Source organism: Rana temporaria, chromosome 5 (assembly GCF_905171775.1).
Source record: "Rana temporaria chromosome 5, aRanTem1.1, whole genome shotgun sequence".
Lineage (NCBI taxonomy): Eukaryota > Metazoa > Chordata > Amphibia > Anura > Ranidae > Rana > Rana temporaria.
This window is the reverse complement of record NC_053493.1, coordinates 205114124-205131110: the sequence shown is the minus strand read 5'-3', so window position 1 is coordinate 205131110 and position 16987 is coordinate 205114124. Positions and strand designations below refer to the sequence as shown.

Here is a 16987-nt window from a genome sequence, read left to right as displayed (position 1 = left end):
GCTTCCCACAAGTTCTACCAAAGTGGGTTTGGACCAAGTTCAGACTCTACCAAGCTCATACCTGTTAGGGTGTAGGGGGTTTTATTTACAGTTATGACAATTGCACCATTATTTTGCATTCCAAAACCTGTGAGAAACTGACATTTGTTGTGTGAGACGGGTTATTGCCTAGATGTGCAGAAATAAAAGCAGATATGTCTTTGCTGTGCTGCATGCTATGCATAAGGCAAGGTGATTGCATCCAGTGAGGGAATGCCTGAATCCTGGTAGACAGGCCTGAGCAGAATTTTTTTTGTTCACTAATAATGTACTGATTTTTTTGTTAACTGGTTGTATTTGGCAACAATTTCTGTAAACTTTTATTTTAGCAGGCTCTGCTACAGTATGTCCCTTAACACTGTAGCTTTAGAAGTTCTAGCATGCTGTTCTTGCATTTCTCCTGCCTTTTTTTATAGAACTAAAGTTCAGAATGCCTGCTCTTTCAAATTGCACTTAACAAAGTTATACATTAATGTTTTTCACACTATTTGTGGAAGCTATTTGTTCCTCTTTATTCCACAGTCACACTTTTGAAAGTAGAATTAAAAGATTTTAATAGGTGAATTGAAGCGTATATACAGTTCATAGGAGCTGCTTTTAAAGTGTTTACCCCATTGGAAGTATTCATGTCATAAATAAAGCACATTGGCTTCCATTTATTATATATAATTATTAACCAACAAAAACAGACTTTAATTTCTCCGGGCAAATAAAAAATTCTCCTGCACTGCAAGGGTTAATTGATAGTTTAGAGCAGCGGTCTTCAAACTGCGGCTTGGGGGCTGGATGCGGCCATTTGCTTGCATTTATCTGTTCCTTGGAGCACTTTTCCATCTACTGGCAACATAATTCCTGTTGCCAACAATTCCTTCCACTGACACCATAAAAGGTGCGCTATGCCTCCCACTGGCATCAATAATGGGGTATTGTTCTAGTCCGGCCCCTGAAAAGACCATAAGGCCCTTTGTTTAGAACATTTGGGGACCCCTGATCTAGAGAAACAATAAAAATAAATGCATTTCACCTGATCCTCCGCAGCTAGACTAGTCCCTACAACTTCTGCACTCTAGTGATCTAGGGTCCTGAGGTCATCAAGACCAGAGCAGGCTCCATAGCCTTGCTCTGGATGTGAGGACACCCAGAGACAGTCCACATACAAAGCATAGAGGATCAGCAGTGTGAACTAATTTACCAGTTAAATTAAGACGCTGAGACAGCCATTCCCAGCCCTTCCACAGCTCGGAGGTCCAATGAGCGCGGAAGAAGTAGAGCAGAAGTGATGCTAAATGACAGTCTGCATCGCTCTGCTCGGGGAGGAGTGAGAACCGAGCCATCAGCGATGTTTGGTGACTCTGTACTCGGGTGCAGAGTCGCCGGGGGACAGATGTAGCATCAGTCCGATGCTCCATCCACCGAGATGTTTGAATAGCCCAAAAACATTTTTTTTCTCAAACTTGTTTTAGCTTTAGAATCTATTTCTGGTTATCTTTTTTTTTTTTTATTTTTTTTAATCCTCCTCAAATATGTATCTTGTTATGAATTTTGGCTCTGCACCCTTTTGGAGCTTTCTGAATTTGGCTGTACACTGTATGGTGCATGCCAGTTGCTGAGCAGGATTTACCTGCTGTGATGACTAACTATCCATTGAGAAGCATCCCACAAGCTGATTTGTTTTTTGAGCCATTGCTGTGATGTAATAATTACAGATGGCCTGCAGGAAATCCATTTTTTTTAGTTTGTCAAAGTTTTTGGCAAGAATGTGTGTCTGCCGGACTGATGTGTTTCTAAATGTATATTAGTTGGGATGTTAACAATAGAACAGGATTCTGATATTTTATCATTTTGAAGAAAAAACATTGGACACCCAGGCCTTTTAATTTATTGAAAATTTTCATTGTAGGAGACTTTACCTTCATTTGTGACAAGCGTTGCAACAAGAAACGCCAGTGTGGGAGACATAAATGCAGTGAAATTTGCTGTGTGGTAAGTTTATTATCTAAAAAAAAAAAAAAAAAAAATCTTTTTTCCTGTGTTGGATCTTAATGTAAACTGTATTTATCTGTTGAGAACAGAAATTTAGGAATTCCCTTTTTATACCTGGGGGTTATATTGCAGTAAATGTTTTTTCTTCTTTTGATCCAAGAGTTGTCTGTCTAGTATGCATGGCTTATTTTTTTATTTTACTTTTTTCTCATCAACGAAATCTACTTTGGAGGCTTGCATTTAACCACTTCAGCCCCAGATGATTTGGCTGCTCAATGACCGGAGCACTTTTTACAATTTGGCGCTGCTTTAACTGGTAATTGTGTGGTCATGAAATTTGTCTCCTTTTTTTCTTTTGATGGTATTTGCTTCTGCGTTTTTTATTTTTTTGCGGTTATAAACAGAAAAAGACTGAGTTCAACTATAACATTGGCTGTTCGTGACAAATTCGAAAAGCCGCGGAACACCCTTAAACCACTTAAGACCCGGACCAATATGCAGGTTAAGGACCCAAGTAAAGCTGCACGATTAATCGCGGAGAGAATCGCGTGATTCTTGTGTCGCCGCTGGTTCCACGTAACCAGAGTGGAACGCAAATGGCGGATAAAGGAACTGACGTCGGCAATCGGAACTGACGTCCGTTATCGGAGATACGGCGTGATGCCTGGGCGTGGGCGGTACCACCACACTTCTCGACCAGTGGGAAAAAGCCACCGCTGCTGTCGGAGGTGCTGAAGGCGCCGCTCTGGATGGTAAGAGCCGTGTACTGCCTTTGGGTATCTGCATCTCCTGCAATGTCACCCCGGGATGTCTTGTGACCCCCAGCCAGGTGACCCCTGTCCTAAGACAACACCTTTACATGCTTTATTCACTCCAATGCCTGAGGAACTTTGTGACCCTAGAAATACACATTTACCCCATTATGTGTAATGCAACCATTCTAATCATGCTAAAGCAGAACCTTTCTGACACTTATTAGCTTGTCCATGTTCCCTGATCCTAGAATATCCAAAATCTTTACAAGACACATGTATGTACTATGTCGAATACAACCCCCCCCCCTTAAAACCTTCAATTGGCATTTCCATGTGCCCCAATTGCTAGATATTAATAATAATAAATAATAGTAATGTTATTAGTATTTATACAGCACCAACAATTTGCATACAGTACATTTCTCATCAGTCCCTGATCTCATGGAGCTTACACTCTAGTCCCAAACTCACATACACAAGTCCAATGTAGACAGGAGCTAACCTGCCAGCATGCTCTTGGAGTTGGAGGAAACTGGAGTATCAGGGGGGCATGTGAGGAGTGGACTTAAAATACCGGCAAACACTGTCCCTTATAATATATATTATGAATATTACCACAGTCAAATAAAAAAAGTTTTAGAGAATCGTGATCTTCATTCTAAGCAAAAGAATCGTAATTCTCATTTTTCCCAGAATCGTGCAGCTCTAGACCCAAGGTGTTTTTACAATTTGGCACTGCGCTGCATTAAATGGTAATTGCGCGGTCATGCTATATTGTACCCAAAAATTGGCTTTCTTTTGATGGTATTTGATTGCCTCTGCGATTTTTATTTTTGGTGATATAAACGGAAAAAGACCGAAAATTTTTAAAATAATTATATTTTCTACTTTTTGTTAAGAAAATTCTAATAAACTCAATTTTAGGCCAAAATGTATTCAGCCACATGTCTTTAGTAAAAAAAATGTCAATAAGCGTATATTGGTTTTCGCAAAAGTTATAGCGTCTACAAACTAGGGTACATTCATTTTCTGGAATTTACACAGCTTTTAATTTATGACTGCCCATCATTTCTTGAGGTGCTAAAATGACAGGGCAGTACACCCCCCCCCCCCCCCCCCCCCGTGACCCCATTTTGGAAAGTAGACACTCCCAAGGAAATGGCTGAGAGGCATGTTGAGCCCATTGAATATTTTTTTTGTCCCAAGTGATTAAAAAAAAAAATTTTACAAAAAGTTGTCTTGTTTACTGTCAATAGGGGGTGAAAGGGTTAACTGGGGGGGGCATCGAGGGGTTAAACCTTTATTAGGGGGCGGGGGGACTACCCTGGACCTAAAGGGGCCTAAGGCTAACTGCCTTGACACTTTGTAAAGTCACAAATGTCACTAAATGCAGTGATCAGTAAATAAATGATCACTGCAGTCAGTGACCCTGTGACTGGGGGGTGGATTGTGTGCCTATGTGTACTGTGTCAGTGTACTGTTGGTGCAACTTACTGTGGATGTCTACTCTCCTAGAGCTCCGGTCAAAAAGACCGCCTCGGAGTGTGACATCACTTCCTCCTGCCTGTGTTTACATTACACAGGCAGAGTAAGCATCGGACTGCCCAGGAGCGACTGCTAGGGGGTGGCCAGAAACTAATGGCCGCCCCCTCATCTCAGGTAGCTCCCACAGACAAACGGACCGCCGCCAATCGGACCCCCCACCCGCAGAAAGGCAGACACGTACAGGTACGCGAGATCGCCTCCCGCACCCCCCGCCGCTTACCGTAGCCGTCGGTAGCGGCGGAGGCTATCGGGACCGTTCGGCAGCTGACTGGGGACGGGACTGAAGGAAAAATCCCCTAACCCGTCCCCATAGCTCTGCTGGGCGGAAGTGACGTCAAAACGTCAGTCCCGCCCAGCCTCTTAAAGAAACATTTTTTTTTTTTGGTCATTTTGAAAAAATGACATTTTCAAAACAAAAAATTCTTTTTTTTATTTTATTTTGCATTATAGTCTAAATTTGAGATCTGAGGTATTTTTGACCCCAGATCTCATATTTAAGAGGACCTGTCATGCTTTTTTCTATTACAAGCGATGTTTACATTCCTTATAATAGGAATAAAAGTGATACATTTTTTTGTGTAAAAAGGAATATAAATAAGAAAACAAAAATAATTTTTTTTAAAGCGCCCCGTCCCGATGAGCTCGCGCGCAGAAGCGAACGCATACGCGAGTAGCGCCCACATATGAAAACTGTGTTCAAATCGCACAAGTGAGGTATCAGCGCGATCGTTAGAGCGAGAGCAATAATTCTAGCCCTAGGCCTACTCTGTAGCTCAAAAAATGCAACCTATAGAATTTTTTAAACGTCGCCTATCGATTTTTAAGGGTAAAAGTTTGACGCCATGCCACGAGCGGGCGCAATTTTTAAGAGTGACATGTTGGGTATCATTTTACTCGGCGTAACATTATCTTTCACAATATATAAAAAAATTGGGCCAAATTTATTGTTTTATTTTTAAATTCAAAAAAGTGATTTTTTTTTTCCAAAAAAAGTGCGCTTGTAAGACCGCTGCGCAAATACGGTGTGACAAAAAGTATTGCAATGACCACTATTTTAAGAAAAAAATATATATAATGTTTGGGGGTTTTAAGTAATTTTCTAGCAGAAAAAACTGTTTTAGTCTTGCAAACACCAAATCTGAAAAACACCTAAGGTCTTTAAGTGGTTAAAGGTTCATATGCAAGTTATTGTCAGAAAGTGTTTGACCCGGGTCCTGCCCCAGGGGACATGCATCATCTGAAATGTTTTAAAAACTTCAGTTTTTTCGGGTGCAGTCATTTTTAATAATGCTTATAGTAAAACAAAAGTGAAATATTCCTTTAAATTTCGTACCTGGGGGGGTGTCTATAGTATGCATGTAAAGTAGCACATGTTTCCTGTGCTTAGAAAAGTCCCTGCACAAAATGACATTTCAAAGGGAAAAAGTCATTTAAAGTTCCTTGCGGCTATAATGAATTGCAGGGTCCCGGCAATGCAGATAAAAGTAATAAAAAAAAAAAAAAAAAAAAAAAACGTGTTCCCCCTTAGTCCATTACCAGGCTCTTTGGGTCTGGTATGAGTATTAAGGAAAATCCTGAACCAAAAAAAATAAAAAAAAGCGTGCCCCCCCCCCCCCCCCCCCCCAAATTCCATATCGGGCCCTTCAGGTCTGGTATGGATATTATGAGGAACCCTGCGCAATTTTGAAAAAAACGTCACCCGTCCATGTCATTGGGTAACCCCCAGCTTGAGAAAGCCAGGGGTTACCCAATGACGTGAAAAGGTGACCCCGCCCCCTCTTGCGCGTGACGGGGGTTTCGTTCCTCGCTGGAGACTGAGTGGAGAATGGATCATTGTTTGGCATCGAGAGATGGGATTACATCGCTGGAATTTATTTTTTTATTTTTAATAAAGGACTTGTCCCAAACCTTCTCCTGTGAATTTTCTTTTTAACATTATCCGTTGTACAATGTACTCCTTACCAATCATATAGGTGGGGCATTTCAAGGGGAATTGGGGGTCCCCTTTGTTAAAGGGGGCTTCCAGATTCAGATAAGCCCCCCCGCCCGCAGACCCCCACAACCACCGGGCAAGGGTTGTGGGGATGAGGCCCTTGTCCACATCAGCATGGGACATCCTCCCCATGTTGAGGGCATTTGGCCTGCTATGTTTTGGGGGGATGCACGCTCTCGCCCCCCCTCTTTTTTTGCAGGCCTGCCAGGCTGTGTGCTCAGATAAGGGTATGAATTTTTTGGGGGGAACCCCACACTTTTGTTTTTTTTTATGGCGCAGGGTTCCCCTTCATATCCATACCAGACCCAAAGCAACGTGCACTACTTTACAGGCATACTATAGACGCCCCCAGGTACGAAATGTAAAGGAATATTTCACTTTTATTTTCACTTTAAGCATTATTAAAATCGCTGCACCCGAAGAAACTTCCTTTTTTTACTTTTTTTTGGGATTGATACATGTCCCCTGGGGCAGGACCCAGGTCCCCAAACACTTTTTATAACAATAACTTGCATATTAACCTTTAAAATGAACACTTTGATTTCTCCCATAGACTTTTTAAAAGGGTGTTCCGCGGGTATTCGAATTTGCCGCAATCAGCCAATGTTCTTCTTGTCGAAAACGTGTTCGACTTGAACATAAAGCTCATCTCTATAAATAATATATGTTGCTCAAATATGCCATGGGCATATGTGAAATTACACCCCAAAATACATTCTGCTGCTTCTGTGTATGGGGATACCACATGTGAGACTTATTTGGAGCCTAGCCACGTACAGGACCCTGAAAACCAATCGCCGCCTTCAGGCTTTCTAAGGGTGTAAAATGGTGGTTTCATTCCTTACTATCGATCAGTTTTGGAGGCCATGAAATGTCAAGATGGCACCCCCCCCCCCAATGACCCCTTTTTTGAAAGAAGCCACTTCCAGCTATTTGCTGAGAGGCTTTTTAAGTCCATGGAATATTTTGTTTTGATAAAATTTACATTTTTTTTTTTCTTCTGAGAATGAGGATACCATATGTGTGGGACTTTTTGGAAGTCTAACCGCATCCAGGCCCCTGAAAACCAATCGCTGCCATTAGGTGATTGCTTAGGAAATGCCCAGATGGCACAAAACCCCCCAAATGACCCCATTTTGGAAAGTAGACACCCTAAGCTATTTGCTGGGAGGCATGTTGAGAATTTTGCAGCTCTTGCTTTTTGTCCCAAAGTTTGGGAACAAGAAGAAAACAAAAATACCTTTTCCTGAAACTTGTGGCAAAATATTCCATGGACTCAACATGTCTATCAGCAAATAGCTTGGGGTCTCTACTTTCCAAAATGAGGGTCATTAGGGGGGGTTTTGAACTGTCCTGGCATTTTAGGCACAACATTTAGAAGCTTATGTTGCACATCACCCCCTCTTCTAACCACTTGAAGACACAGCCCTTTCTGACACTTTTTGTTTACATGAAAAGATATAAAAAACAAATATTTTATCCACATACAAAAAATATTGTTTTTTTTTATATATATTAATTACAATTTTCTCTTTAACCGCTTAAGGACCGCCTCCTGCACATATACGTCGACAGAATTGCACTAACATGCATATCAACGTACCTGTACATCCCCTTTTTTTTTCCTAGATCCTATTTCAATCAGGATTCCCCTGATGTATGCTTTGTGTGCCTCCCATAAGGTGGCCTCCGTTATATCTTTTTAATCATTTATTTTAAAATTTTAAAATAAAATATTATTCTATTTCTTCTTATTTTTTATTTTTTTTTCTCTAACGTATCCCGTATTCTTCATTTAATCTCCATGCATTTGTTTCTTTGGGCCCCTAGTATCTTATTTCCATTCTAACAGGAGTATGGTCTGACCAATATTTTTATATATTAGTTTTGGTCACTAGTTCTATTAGCCTATGCTCGACTATAATGTAGTCGATCCTTGAGTATGTCGCATGTACTGGTGACTAGAATGTGTAATCATGCAATTTAGGGTGTTGCGCTCTCCAGATGTCCAATAATTGACACTGATATAATTTATTTTTAATTATTTTCAGTTGACCATTCCTAGTCCCCTGCAATGCGACATACTATCAATACTTGGATCCAAGCAAAAATTTAAGTCACCTGTCAGAATCACACTTCCCTTTTTAAAATACATTAACTTCCCCCAAGACCTGTCTCAGTTTGTTGAATTCCTGTTAAGACAATAGACATTTGACAGGGTGCATTCCATTTCGCAGAGTTTCCCTTTTAAAAGAGGTACCGGCCCTCTGGATCTTTCATCCTTTCTTCTAATAGAAACCTCACTCCTCTTGCCATCCCAATGGCCACCCCCTTTTATCTTCTAGTTTCCCCATAAAACCATGTGGGATAGTCTTTTGAAAACGTTGCATTAGTGTCATTGGAAATATGCGTCTCCTGGAGGAACACTACCCCCGCTTTATGATGTTTCATCTCCCTTAATATTTTATGTCTCTTTACTGGTGTATTAAGCCCACAATTGTGGTATGCTAGGAATTTTATTGATGCCATCTAATCAGTACGACCTTATTTTTTACCAATCTGGCTTCTATACGTGGAAAATCTCTAAAAACTCTGATTTTTCCAGGGACAAATCCAACACCCCCCCCCCCCCCCCTGAGCCATAGGTGGACACATATTCCGTCTCCACCGATGATTCTCTCGTCATGAGATGTGACTCTGACCATACCTTCCCTGCACCCACCCCATAGGCTTAATATGGGGGGTGTGGGCCAGGAGCATGCTGGAGATCCTTATATCCCAACCCTCTGTCCCGCTGTCATCAGTTCCCCCCCGCTTGAAACTTATTCGCCCCACTCCTCTGTTCTTGTTGAACTCTTTCTAAACCAGTGGTTCTCAACCCTTCTAGTGCCGTGACCCCTTGATAAAATTTCCCAAGTTGTGGGGACCCCTAACAGTAAAATTATTTTCATAGCGTGTCAGCACCCAAGGCAAGTAATTTGCGCCCCTAAACCACGGACATTGGGGGTGTTCTGATCGGCCAACTTGGGTGCTCTTGATCAAGGTCATCTGCTGATCTGAAAACTGTAGTGTGGACTTTTAATAGCAACTATAATCACACGTAGTGTTACTCGCTGTGTCTCCGACTTTGTGGTGTCTCGTAGCAGTGACACATAGTTAGTCAGGTTGAAAAAAGACACAAGTCCATCCAGTTCAACCACAAAAAACACCAATGCCGAAATCTGGAGATGGGGTCTCCTCCAGCCCCTCCCACTTCACATTCCTCACCAGTCAGCTGACCGGTAGTCTCTGCCCCCCAGCCATGTTGTGAACTTAATGGGCGGCTGTGGGCTCCAGGGACAGCCCTGCTGGGCGTCCGCAAAAAGTCTGGGAGAACGGTGCGGGCTTCAAGAACAGCCCAGGATTTGGTGACCCCTTGCAAATCATCATTTGACCCCCGAGGGGGTCCGACCCCCCAGGTTGAGAACCACTGATCTAAACCTATTTTCTATGACCCTATAATTCTACACCTTTACGATTTCTAAGAAAACAACTTTCTCCCCCCCCCTTTTCCAAGTGTCTCTATGCGATTTCTGCCGCAGATCCCTGAGTCTTCCTGACTACTTTATAAAAATTTTGCCTCAGTTCGCTAATTCTTTCCAGCGGCTCTATGCGTTTTTTGCCACAGTTCATCTTCCCTCTGTATTTGGTTATCTTCTGTCCATCCTGGGATAACCGGGACTTGTATGTCCAATTTATTGCAGTATTCTTGTAGTTCCTCTGGAAACCATAATCTTGTTGGTCTTCCATCCTTCTGGCCTATTAAACATGCTGGAAAGCCCCAACTGTACTTAATATTCTTTGTTTGCATTTGTTCAAGTAAGGGCTTTAGCAGTCTACGCCTAGCCAGTGTTTCTGTAGCTAAATCTAATTACTGACAGGTCCACTCGTATTTAAGTGGGGGTTGGGATTGGCCGTAGCACAAGACGTACACCAGGAGTGATGTGAGACGGCGCAGAGGACACCACTGTTTGTTTACATGCTAGTTTTTATGTTTTTTATGAAGCGCAACTTGTTTTCAATAAATGTCCTATTTTACTTTATACTACATCATTGGAGGCTCTATTTTGTCCCTCTTGTTTCCCTGACTTGAGACCTTCCAGGTACTACATTCAGCCATCAGGTTCACACCCGTTGGTATCAGGAGACATTGAGGAGACTGCTGTGAGGTGGAGTTTGATGTATTGACCGCTTTATTTTTCCCTCATTGAGGTGAGAGTTCTGGGAGACCAGACTGGTGTCTCTGGTGGAGTTTCCATTTCCTCTGGGATTAGTGGACACCCATTCACAGCAGCCTATCTGTCACTTTCACATTTGGACTTTGACACAATTTTTTCTTAAGATTTGATCACTCAGCACCTTTATTTGCACCCCCCCCCCCCCATATTTGTGCTTTTTCATCATATAGTTGGAACCTCAATATAACATCTATGGGAAGCTCTGCCGAATTTTATACTTTGAGAATATCTTATCCTGTGGACTCTTTCTATCTTAAGGCCGTCTTCTGCGGTATTCTCCAAGAGGGGGTTAAATATTTATTTTTTCTTAAATCTTCCCTTTCTTCTGTAAGGGGCAAATCCCCCTTTTTTTTTTTTTTTTTGCCTCTTATGCAGCCGGCTTACTGCATTTGCATTGGGAATGTGGGACACCGTCTGGAAACAGAAGGGCTGTGACGATCTCTTCCTGGATTTTAAGGAAGCATCCAGTTCGTCCTGAAGCTTTGTATAGCACATAAGCGTTCAGCAGAGCCAATTGTAATAAGCATCCAGACACTTTATTTCTATTGTACCAGCGTCTGGCCTTACGGCAACTAGGTACGGTGCCAACAGCTGGTAATTGAGGTCCACCCTTCCCATGTAAAGGTTATATTCGTGGATAGAGGGGTTTCTCCACAACACCAGTCACTGTAGGAATTTGGACTATCGTGTCTGCGTGAAGGGAGGACAGAACTAAAACATTCTTATTATCCCTCCACTTCACAATGAGCAAATTACACTTCAAGCAGGCTCTCTTCCCCCAGCCTAAGACAAGAATTTACAAGCCACTAGGGTAAGCCCCAGCGATTAGATTGCACGGTGCCACATGCGCCAGTTCCATGATCAAACAAGTGAAAGTGGCACATTCGTTCGTGTAATAATTGCCCACATAAAAGTGGTACCCCTTTCCAAATAAGGGTGACACAAAGTGCCACACAGTCTTGCCAGCGCTACCTATGTAGTCTGGGCAGTTCTCCGGCTCTATGTGACTATCTCTTTTCTCGTAAACCATAAAACTCCATGTATAGCCTGTTCCCCTGTCAGAGCTTCTACATCTTGACCCCATATCTGGCATGCTTGCTGGGAAGTTACTGTTTGAAAGACAAGCAGCTAGAAAACTTAATCGGGGACTCATTAATGCAGACAACTTGATCGGGAGTAAAAAAGGCTGCAAAACATTTGAAGTGGTTTACGAAGAGCCGAATTTTGTAGAGCTGATCGTATTTGGGGTCACCCCGAGGACGACTGCCTTCATTATCATTGAAGTGCATGAACCGCAAGATCTGCTCGTATCGTGCCCTGGCCATGGAGGTAGGGAACAGGGGCATATGGTGAATTGGGTCAGTGGACCAATATGACTGCATCTCACTTTTTAGTTATGCCCATGAGGAGGGATAGGCCCAGAAAGGTCTTAAATTTGGAAACGGTAATTGGTTTCCATTCTCTGGCAAGGGTCAGCTGGGGATTAGCGGCAATGAATTGACCAGTTTACAAATTGCTTCGGTCCACAATGGATATATAGAGATTTTCTTTAAAAAAAAACGGCGAATAAAAATCAAATGACGTAAAATCAACTGTTTCCACCTGAATTCTCGATTGACTTTTGAATGGGAGAAGTACAGGTGCTACACAAGTAATGGGCTCCTAATAGGGATTGTTAAATGCAGCAGGGATGGAACTATGGGCTCGATGGGCCTGTCTTTGTCTTCTTAGTGGCTGCAGGACTCTACTCGTGCTAGCCACCTTACCAGCTTCAACTGCACTTATGGGACGCGCCACGTCGCCATGTAATACTGCAGTGCTGGTTTGACTATGACAAGGATCTACTAGGCTGCTGGTGCTGGTCAGAAGGATGAGCAGCACTAGTACTGGCTCTGCTCCATACGAGAGCCCTGTGGTTATTGCACGTCAGCAGAAGAACGGGGTCGGGTATGCCTGACCTTGGCTCTGACAACAGTAGTAGTGGTCCCTGCCATCTGTCAGGGGGCCACTGCTGTCTATAGGATTGTATTCGGAGCTTGAATCTGACAGATGAGTGACTTTCTCTTCACTATCTGTCATCCTCAGAATCGTGTAGGCCTCTTCACTAGTGTACCTACGATTTGACATTTTGGTCTCTAAATTTACTGGTACACTAGTGAGACTCAAGGGAAAAAAAGCTCCTGACTGTCAACGACTGAATCAAACGCTACCAAAAAACTGTTAGCGGTCGCAGGGATCAGGCCTAACTCTGCGAATGCTGCAGTTATGTGTTTAGTGTTTTGCAAGTGACAGTGAACGATCGATACGGCACTTGGGTGGGCTGGGCAGAGTGGCAAAATGCAGGTGCTGGCAGGTACCTGGGCTGATCCTGCTAAGGCTGTGTTTTTGGGAACCCTAAACTGCTGGGGATGCTAGTATAGATCTGATCAGATATTAATCCGTTCAGACACTATACTACTAAGGCAGTTGTATGGTGTGTGCAAGGATGTTGGCGCTACTGGCACTAATCTGACGCTGCTTGGGGCAGCAAAGACCCTAACTGACCCTAAAACCCAACTAACCAGCGTCACCCATAATACTAATACGGTGTTCACTGGTCAAAGAGTTAACTGGGGGCAATCAGAGGGTTAAAACTTTTTATTGGGTAATATATGGGGGTACCTGACGCTATAAAAACCTGACTGTGAAACTAATCAACTAACTGATTAACCAGCATCACCCGTAACACCATTACGTCGATCAGAAAAAATATAATTTAGTGACACTGGCGACAGAGGGCGAAAGGGGTTAACTGGGGGGTGATCAAGGGGTTAAACCTTTATTGGGGGGTACCCTAGACCTAACGGGGCCTACTACTAACTGCCCTAACACTTATTACAGTAACAAATGACACCAATACAATGTGAAAATGAAAGCTGCAATTGGTGACACTGTGACAGGGCGTTCAGGGGTTAACTGGGGGGGTGATCAGGGGGTGAAATATGTCCCTATGTGGTACTGGTGTTGGTGTTCTAATATGCATGACCTGCACAACCTTTTTCACTGGGATGCGCGGCGTGCTTCTGTTTTTCTTCCCCCTAGCTTTCATGGAGCTTGGCACTGATGGTAAATGATTACATCTCCTATTTTTCACTCCTATAAGACGCACCTAGGTTTTAGAGGAGGAAAACAAAGAAAAAAAATATTCTGAACCAAATGGTGTACTCAAATATTTACCAGTGTCAATGAAATGCGCCCCAACCTGTGCCATCGCTGGGGCTGCTCTGTCTTCTCAGCAAGTGTCGGCCGGGATCTTGTGAGGGCTTGGGATGTCTTTCCTCCACTCTCCTGCCTCTTTTCACGTCAGTGGTGTATTTTGGTTTTGCGCTGCCCTAGGCAAAACTAAAATCGGGCGCCCCCCCCCATCTGAATTTGTCGCACCCCTTCTTGTTTAAGACCCACCCCTTCATCTTTAGGCCCCACCTCTTTGAACCCCCTGCCGATTTTTTTGTGTGTGTATATATATATATATATATATATATATATATATATATATATATATATATATATATGTGTGTGTGTGTGTGTGTGTGTGTGTGTGTGTGTGTGTGTGTGTGTGTGTATATATATATATATATATATATATATATATATATATATATATATATATATATATATATATATATATATAATACGAATGAACAGTAAGGTAAACTCAAACTCTGAGATAAGCATATGTTGCCACACACTGATAATATCCTCACCTTTACAACATAATATCTCTGTATGTGAAAGCTTTTGGTGCACACACAACTTTGTGGCTTTGGGAATGTATATTTAATTTTTTTATTTTTTGCCTGAAGTTCCACTTTAAATCTAATTTTGATGCAACTTACTTTGTGAACAGGACAAAGAACACAAGTGCTCCTTAATTTGTGGTCATAAACTCAACTGCGGCCTTCACAGATGTGATCTACCTTGCCATCGTGGGAACTGTCAGAATTGTTGGCAGACAAGTAAGATATAAATACTGTATTTTAAAGACTTGCACTATATGTAGTTCTTGGAGTATGTACACTGAACTTACTGTAATTGTGAGGGTGTCTGCAGACTACAGCAGACTCTGCAATCGGTCTGTCCAATAGACCTTCAATAAACGCTGCATGGCTGAGCAAGTGAGGTTAGTGAATTTTTATGTTGATCACCTTTAAATGCTTGAAACCTCAAATGCCTTAATTTTAAGATATCACTAAAAGCAAAACGTGTGTGTGTGTGTTTTTTTTTCCCTTCTGGTTAGTGGAGAAGAATTAGAATATACCTATTGGGTTGTTAATCCTATCTGTGCCTCCTTTAGGGAAATACATCATCTGTATTTGTCTTGTTTGCTGTTATCACTGAGACTGAAAGTAAAAAAAATCCAAATTTTTTGGAGTTGTCACCAGAGCAGGAATAGAGGGGACATCTTCCAACGAGGACACTAGTTCTGATTATATGAGATCTTATTTTGAAGGGATTTCTACTCTTTTACTATTTTGGCTATTGAAGGGAAATCTCCCCAATGGGACACAGATGGCAAAAAAAAGTTAAGTAATGCACTTGGTGGCTAAAAATATGAATGGAAGCTACATGCAAGTGGAAAAACCTCTAGGGGAATTGAGGATGGAAAAATATCTGGGAGTCCTTGTTGACGCTTGGCCATAGCATGCAATGCCAAGCTGCAGCAAGCAAGGCCAGCAGAATATTTGCATGCATTAAAAAGAATGTTTACTCAGATAAGACTTTAATTATATCACTTTACAAAACTCTGGTTTGGCCACATCTTGCGTATGCCATCCAGTTCTGGTTACTGGTCTATAGGAGGGATGTGTTGGAACTGGATTGAGCCCAGAGAGGGGCAACAAAACCAATAAAGAGCCCTCCGATATGAGGAATTATTGCTAACATTAAATGTATTCTCCCTGGAGAAGAGTCTCAAGAGGGGATTTGATGGTGATATACAAATATTTTAATGGGGATTCCACTGGGAGGAAGGTATTCAGTCTCGCGTCACTCATGATGTGGCCACTCAATGAAATTGGACGAGCATCAGTTTAACCTTTTTATATATAAAGTCCATGCTTGGGTGAAAAACAAACTGTTGCATCCCCCCTAAAATACTCTCCCAACGGAGGATAAAAATGTGAAAAATAGAAAAAGGGGTGATGGCGCTACCTAGAAGTAGTCTCAAGAATTAGTGACCACATTTAAATTGGGCAAACACAAGGGGTACACAACCCTCACCCTGTGTGGTAAAAAAATGTGAAAGGAAAACCGTTGAGCATGCAGTGTATACCCAAGAACAATGTGTAAACGCTAGGAAAGTGTATATGTGAACTAGATGACATAAATCAACTCTAGTATGTGATAATAAGCCACCTCACATAAACAATTATGATAAAAATCATGAGTGTGACAGCTGCATGCATAACCTAGGATATCCACCACAAAAATGTTATTCAAATCACAGTCCATTTATAGGAGGGTAGGTATACAGCTATAGTTGTAGGGAGTTGCTATTGGCTGCCTCCTGATAGTTCATATAGCACATATGATAAGTAAATTAAATGAAATAATATAACATGATTTTTAAATAAAGTAATTAAATTATATAAAGTCTAGAGAAAATCCAGCAGAACCGTAACACAATTCCTCCTATAGGTAGGATTGGTAAGGCTGTAAAGGAAATATTCAGAAAACCAGCGTTGAGTGCTCCGTAGTGACAGGCGTTCATTCAGGGGATTAGGGTGCTCCCCAACATTTGTCCCCACTCACTAGATCACGGAGCCCCTGCAGGGGCAGACGGCATAACAGGTGGACTCCACACCAAAGCTCCTGGTACTCCTGAAGGCTCCTCGTCCAACCTGTATAGATCCTCCTCTACAACTTACTCCAGACAGGACTAAGCACTGACAAAATCCTCAAATTAAAATCGGGAGGCTCCCATGGTGTAGTATAAGAATAAAGGGGCCTTTATTTAACCTTTTCCCGCCCGCACGGCAGGTTTTTACGGCCACATTGTGGCTTTGAATTGCTGGGAGGCTGTCTATATACGGCTTCCAGGCCACTGGGGGGCGCGCGTGCGGTGCACGCCTGCCGCATCAGTCAGGTGCTGATGCGCGTGCCTGGCGGCCGCTATGTCGGCCAGGCACCCGCGATCGGCGGTCATGGAGACAGGGACGTGGAGCTCTGTGTGTAAACACAGAGCTCCACGTCCTGTCGGACAGGAGACTGATGGTGTGTCCCTTGTACATAGGGACAACCATCGGTCACCCCCTCCCCCCCCCTCCCCCCCACAGTAAGAATCACTAATTAGGGAATACATTAACCCCTTCCTCACCCCCTAGTGTTAACCCCTTCCCTGCCAGTCACATTTATAC

General features: G+C 42.6%; 1 protein-coding gene across 2 annotated transcripts in view; it reads left to right on the top strand.

The window, feature by feature from the left end:
- NFX1 (nuclear transcription factor, X-box binding 1) overlaps window positions 1–16987 on the top strand; it is a 179897-nt gene that overhangs the window by 89056 nt on the left and 73854 nt on the right. For both annotated transcript variants that reach the window (XM_040353504.1, XM_040353503.1), the window contains exons 12-13: window positions 1940–2022; window positions 14479–14587. In XM_040353504.1, the coding sequence (XP_040209438.1) occupies window positions 1940–2022; window positions 14479–14587 (192 nt within the window). The remainder of the gene's footprint in view (window positions 1–1939; window positions 2023–14478; window positions 14588–16987) is intronic.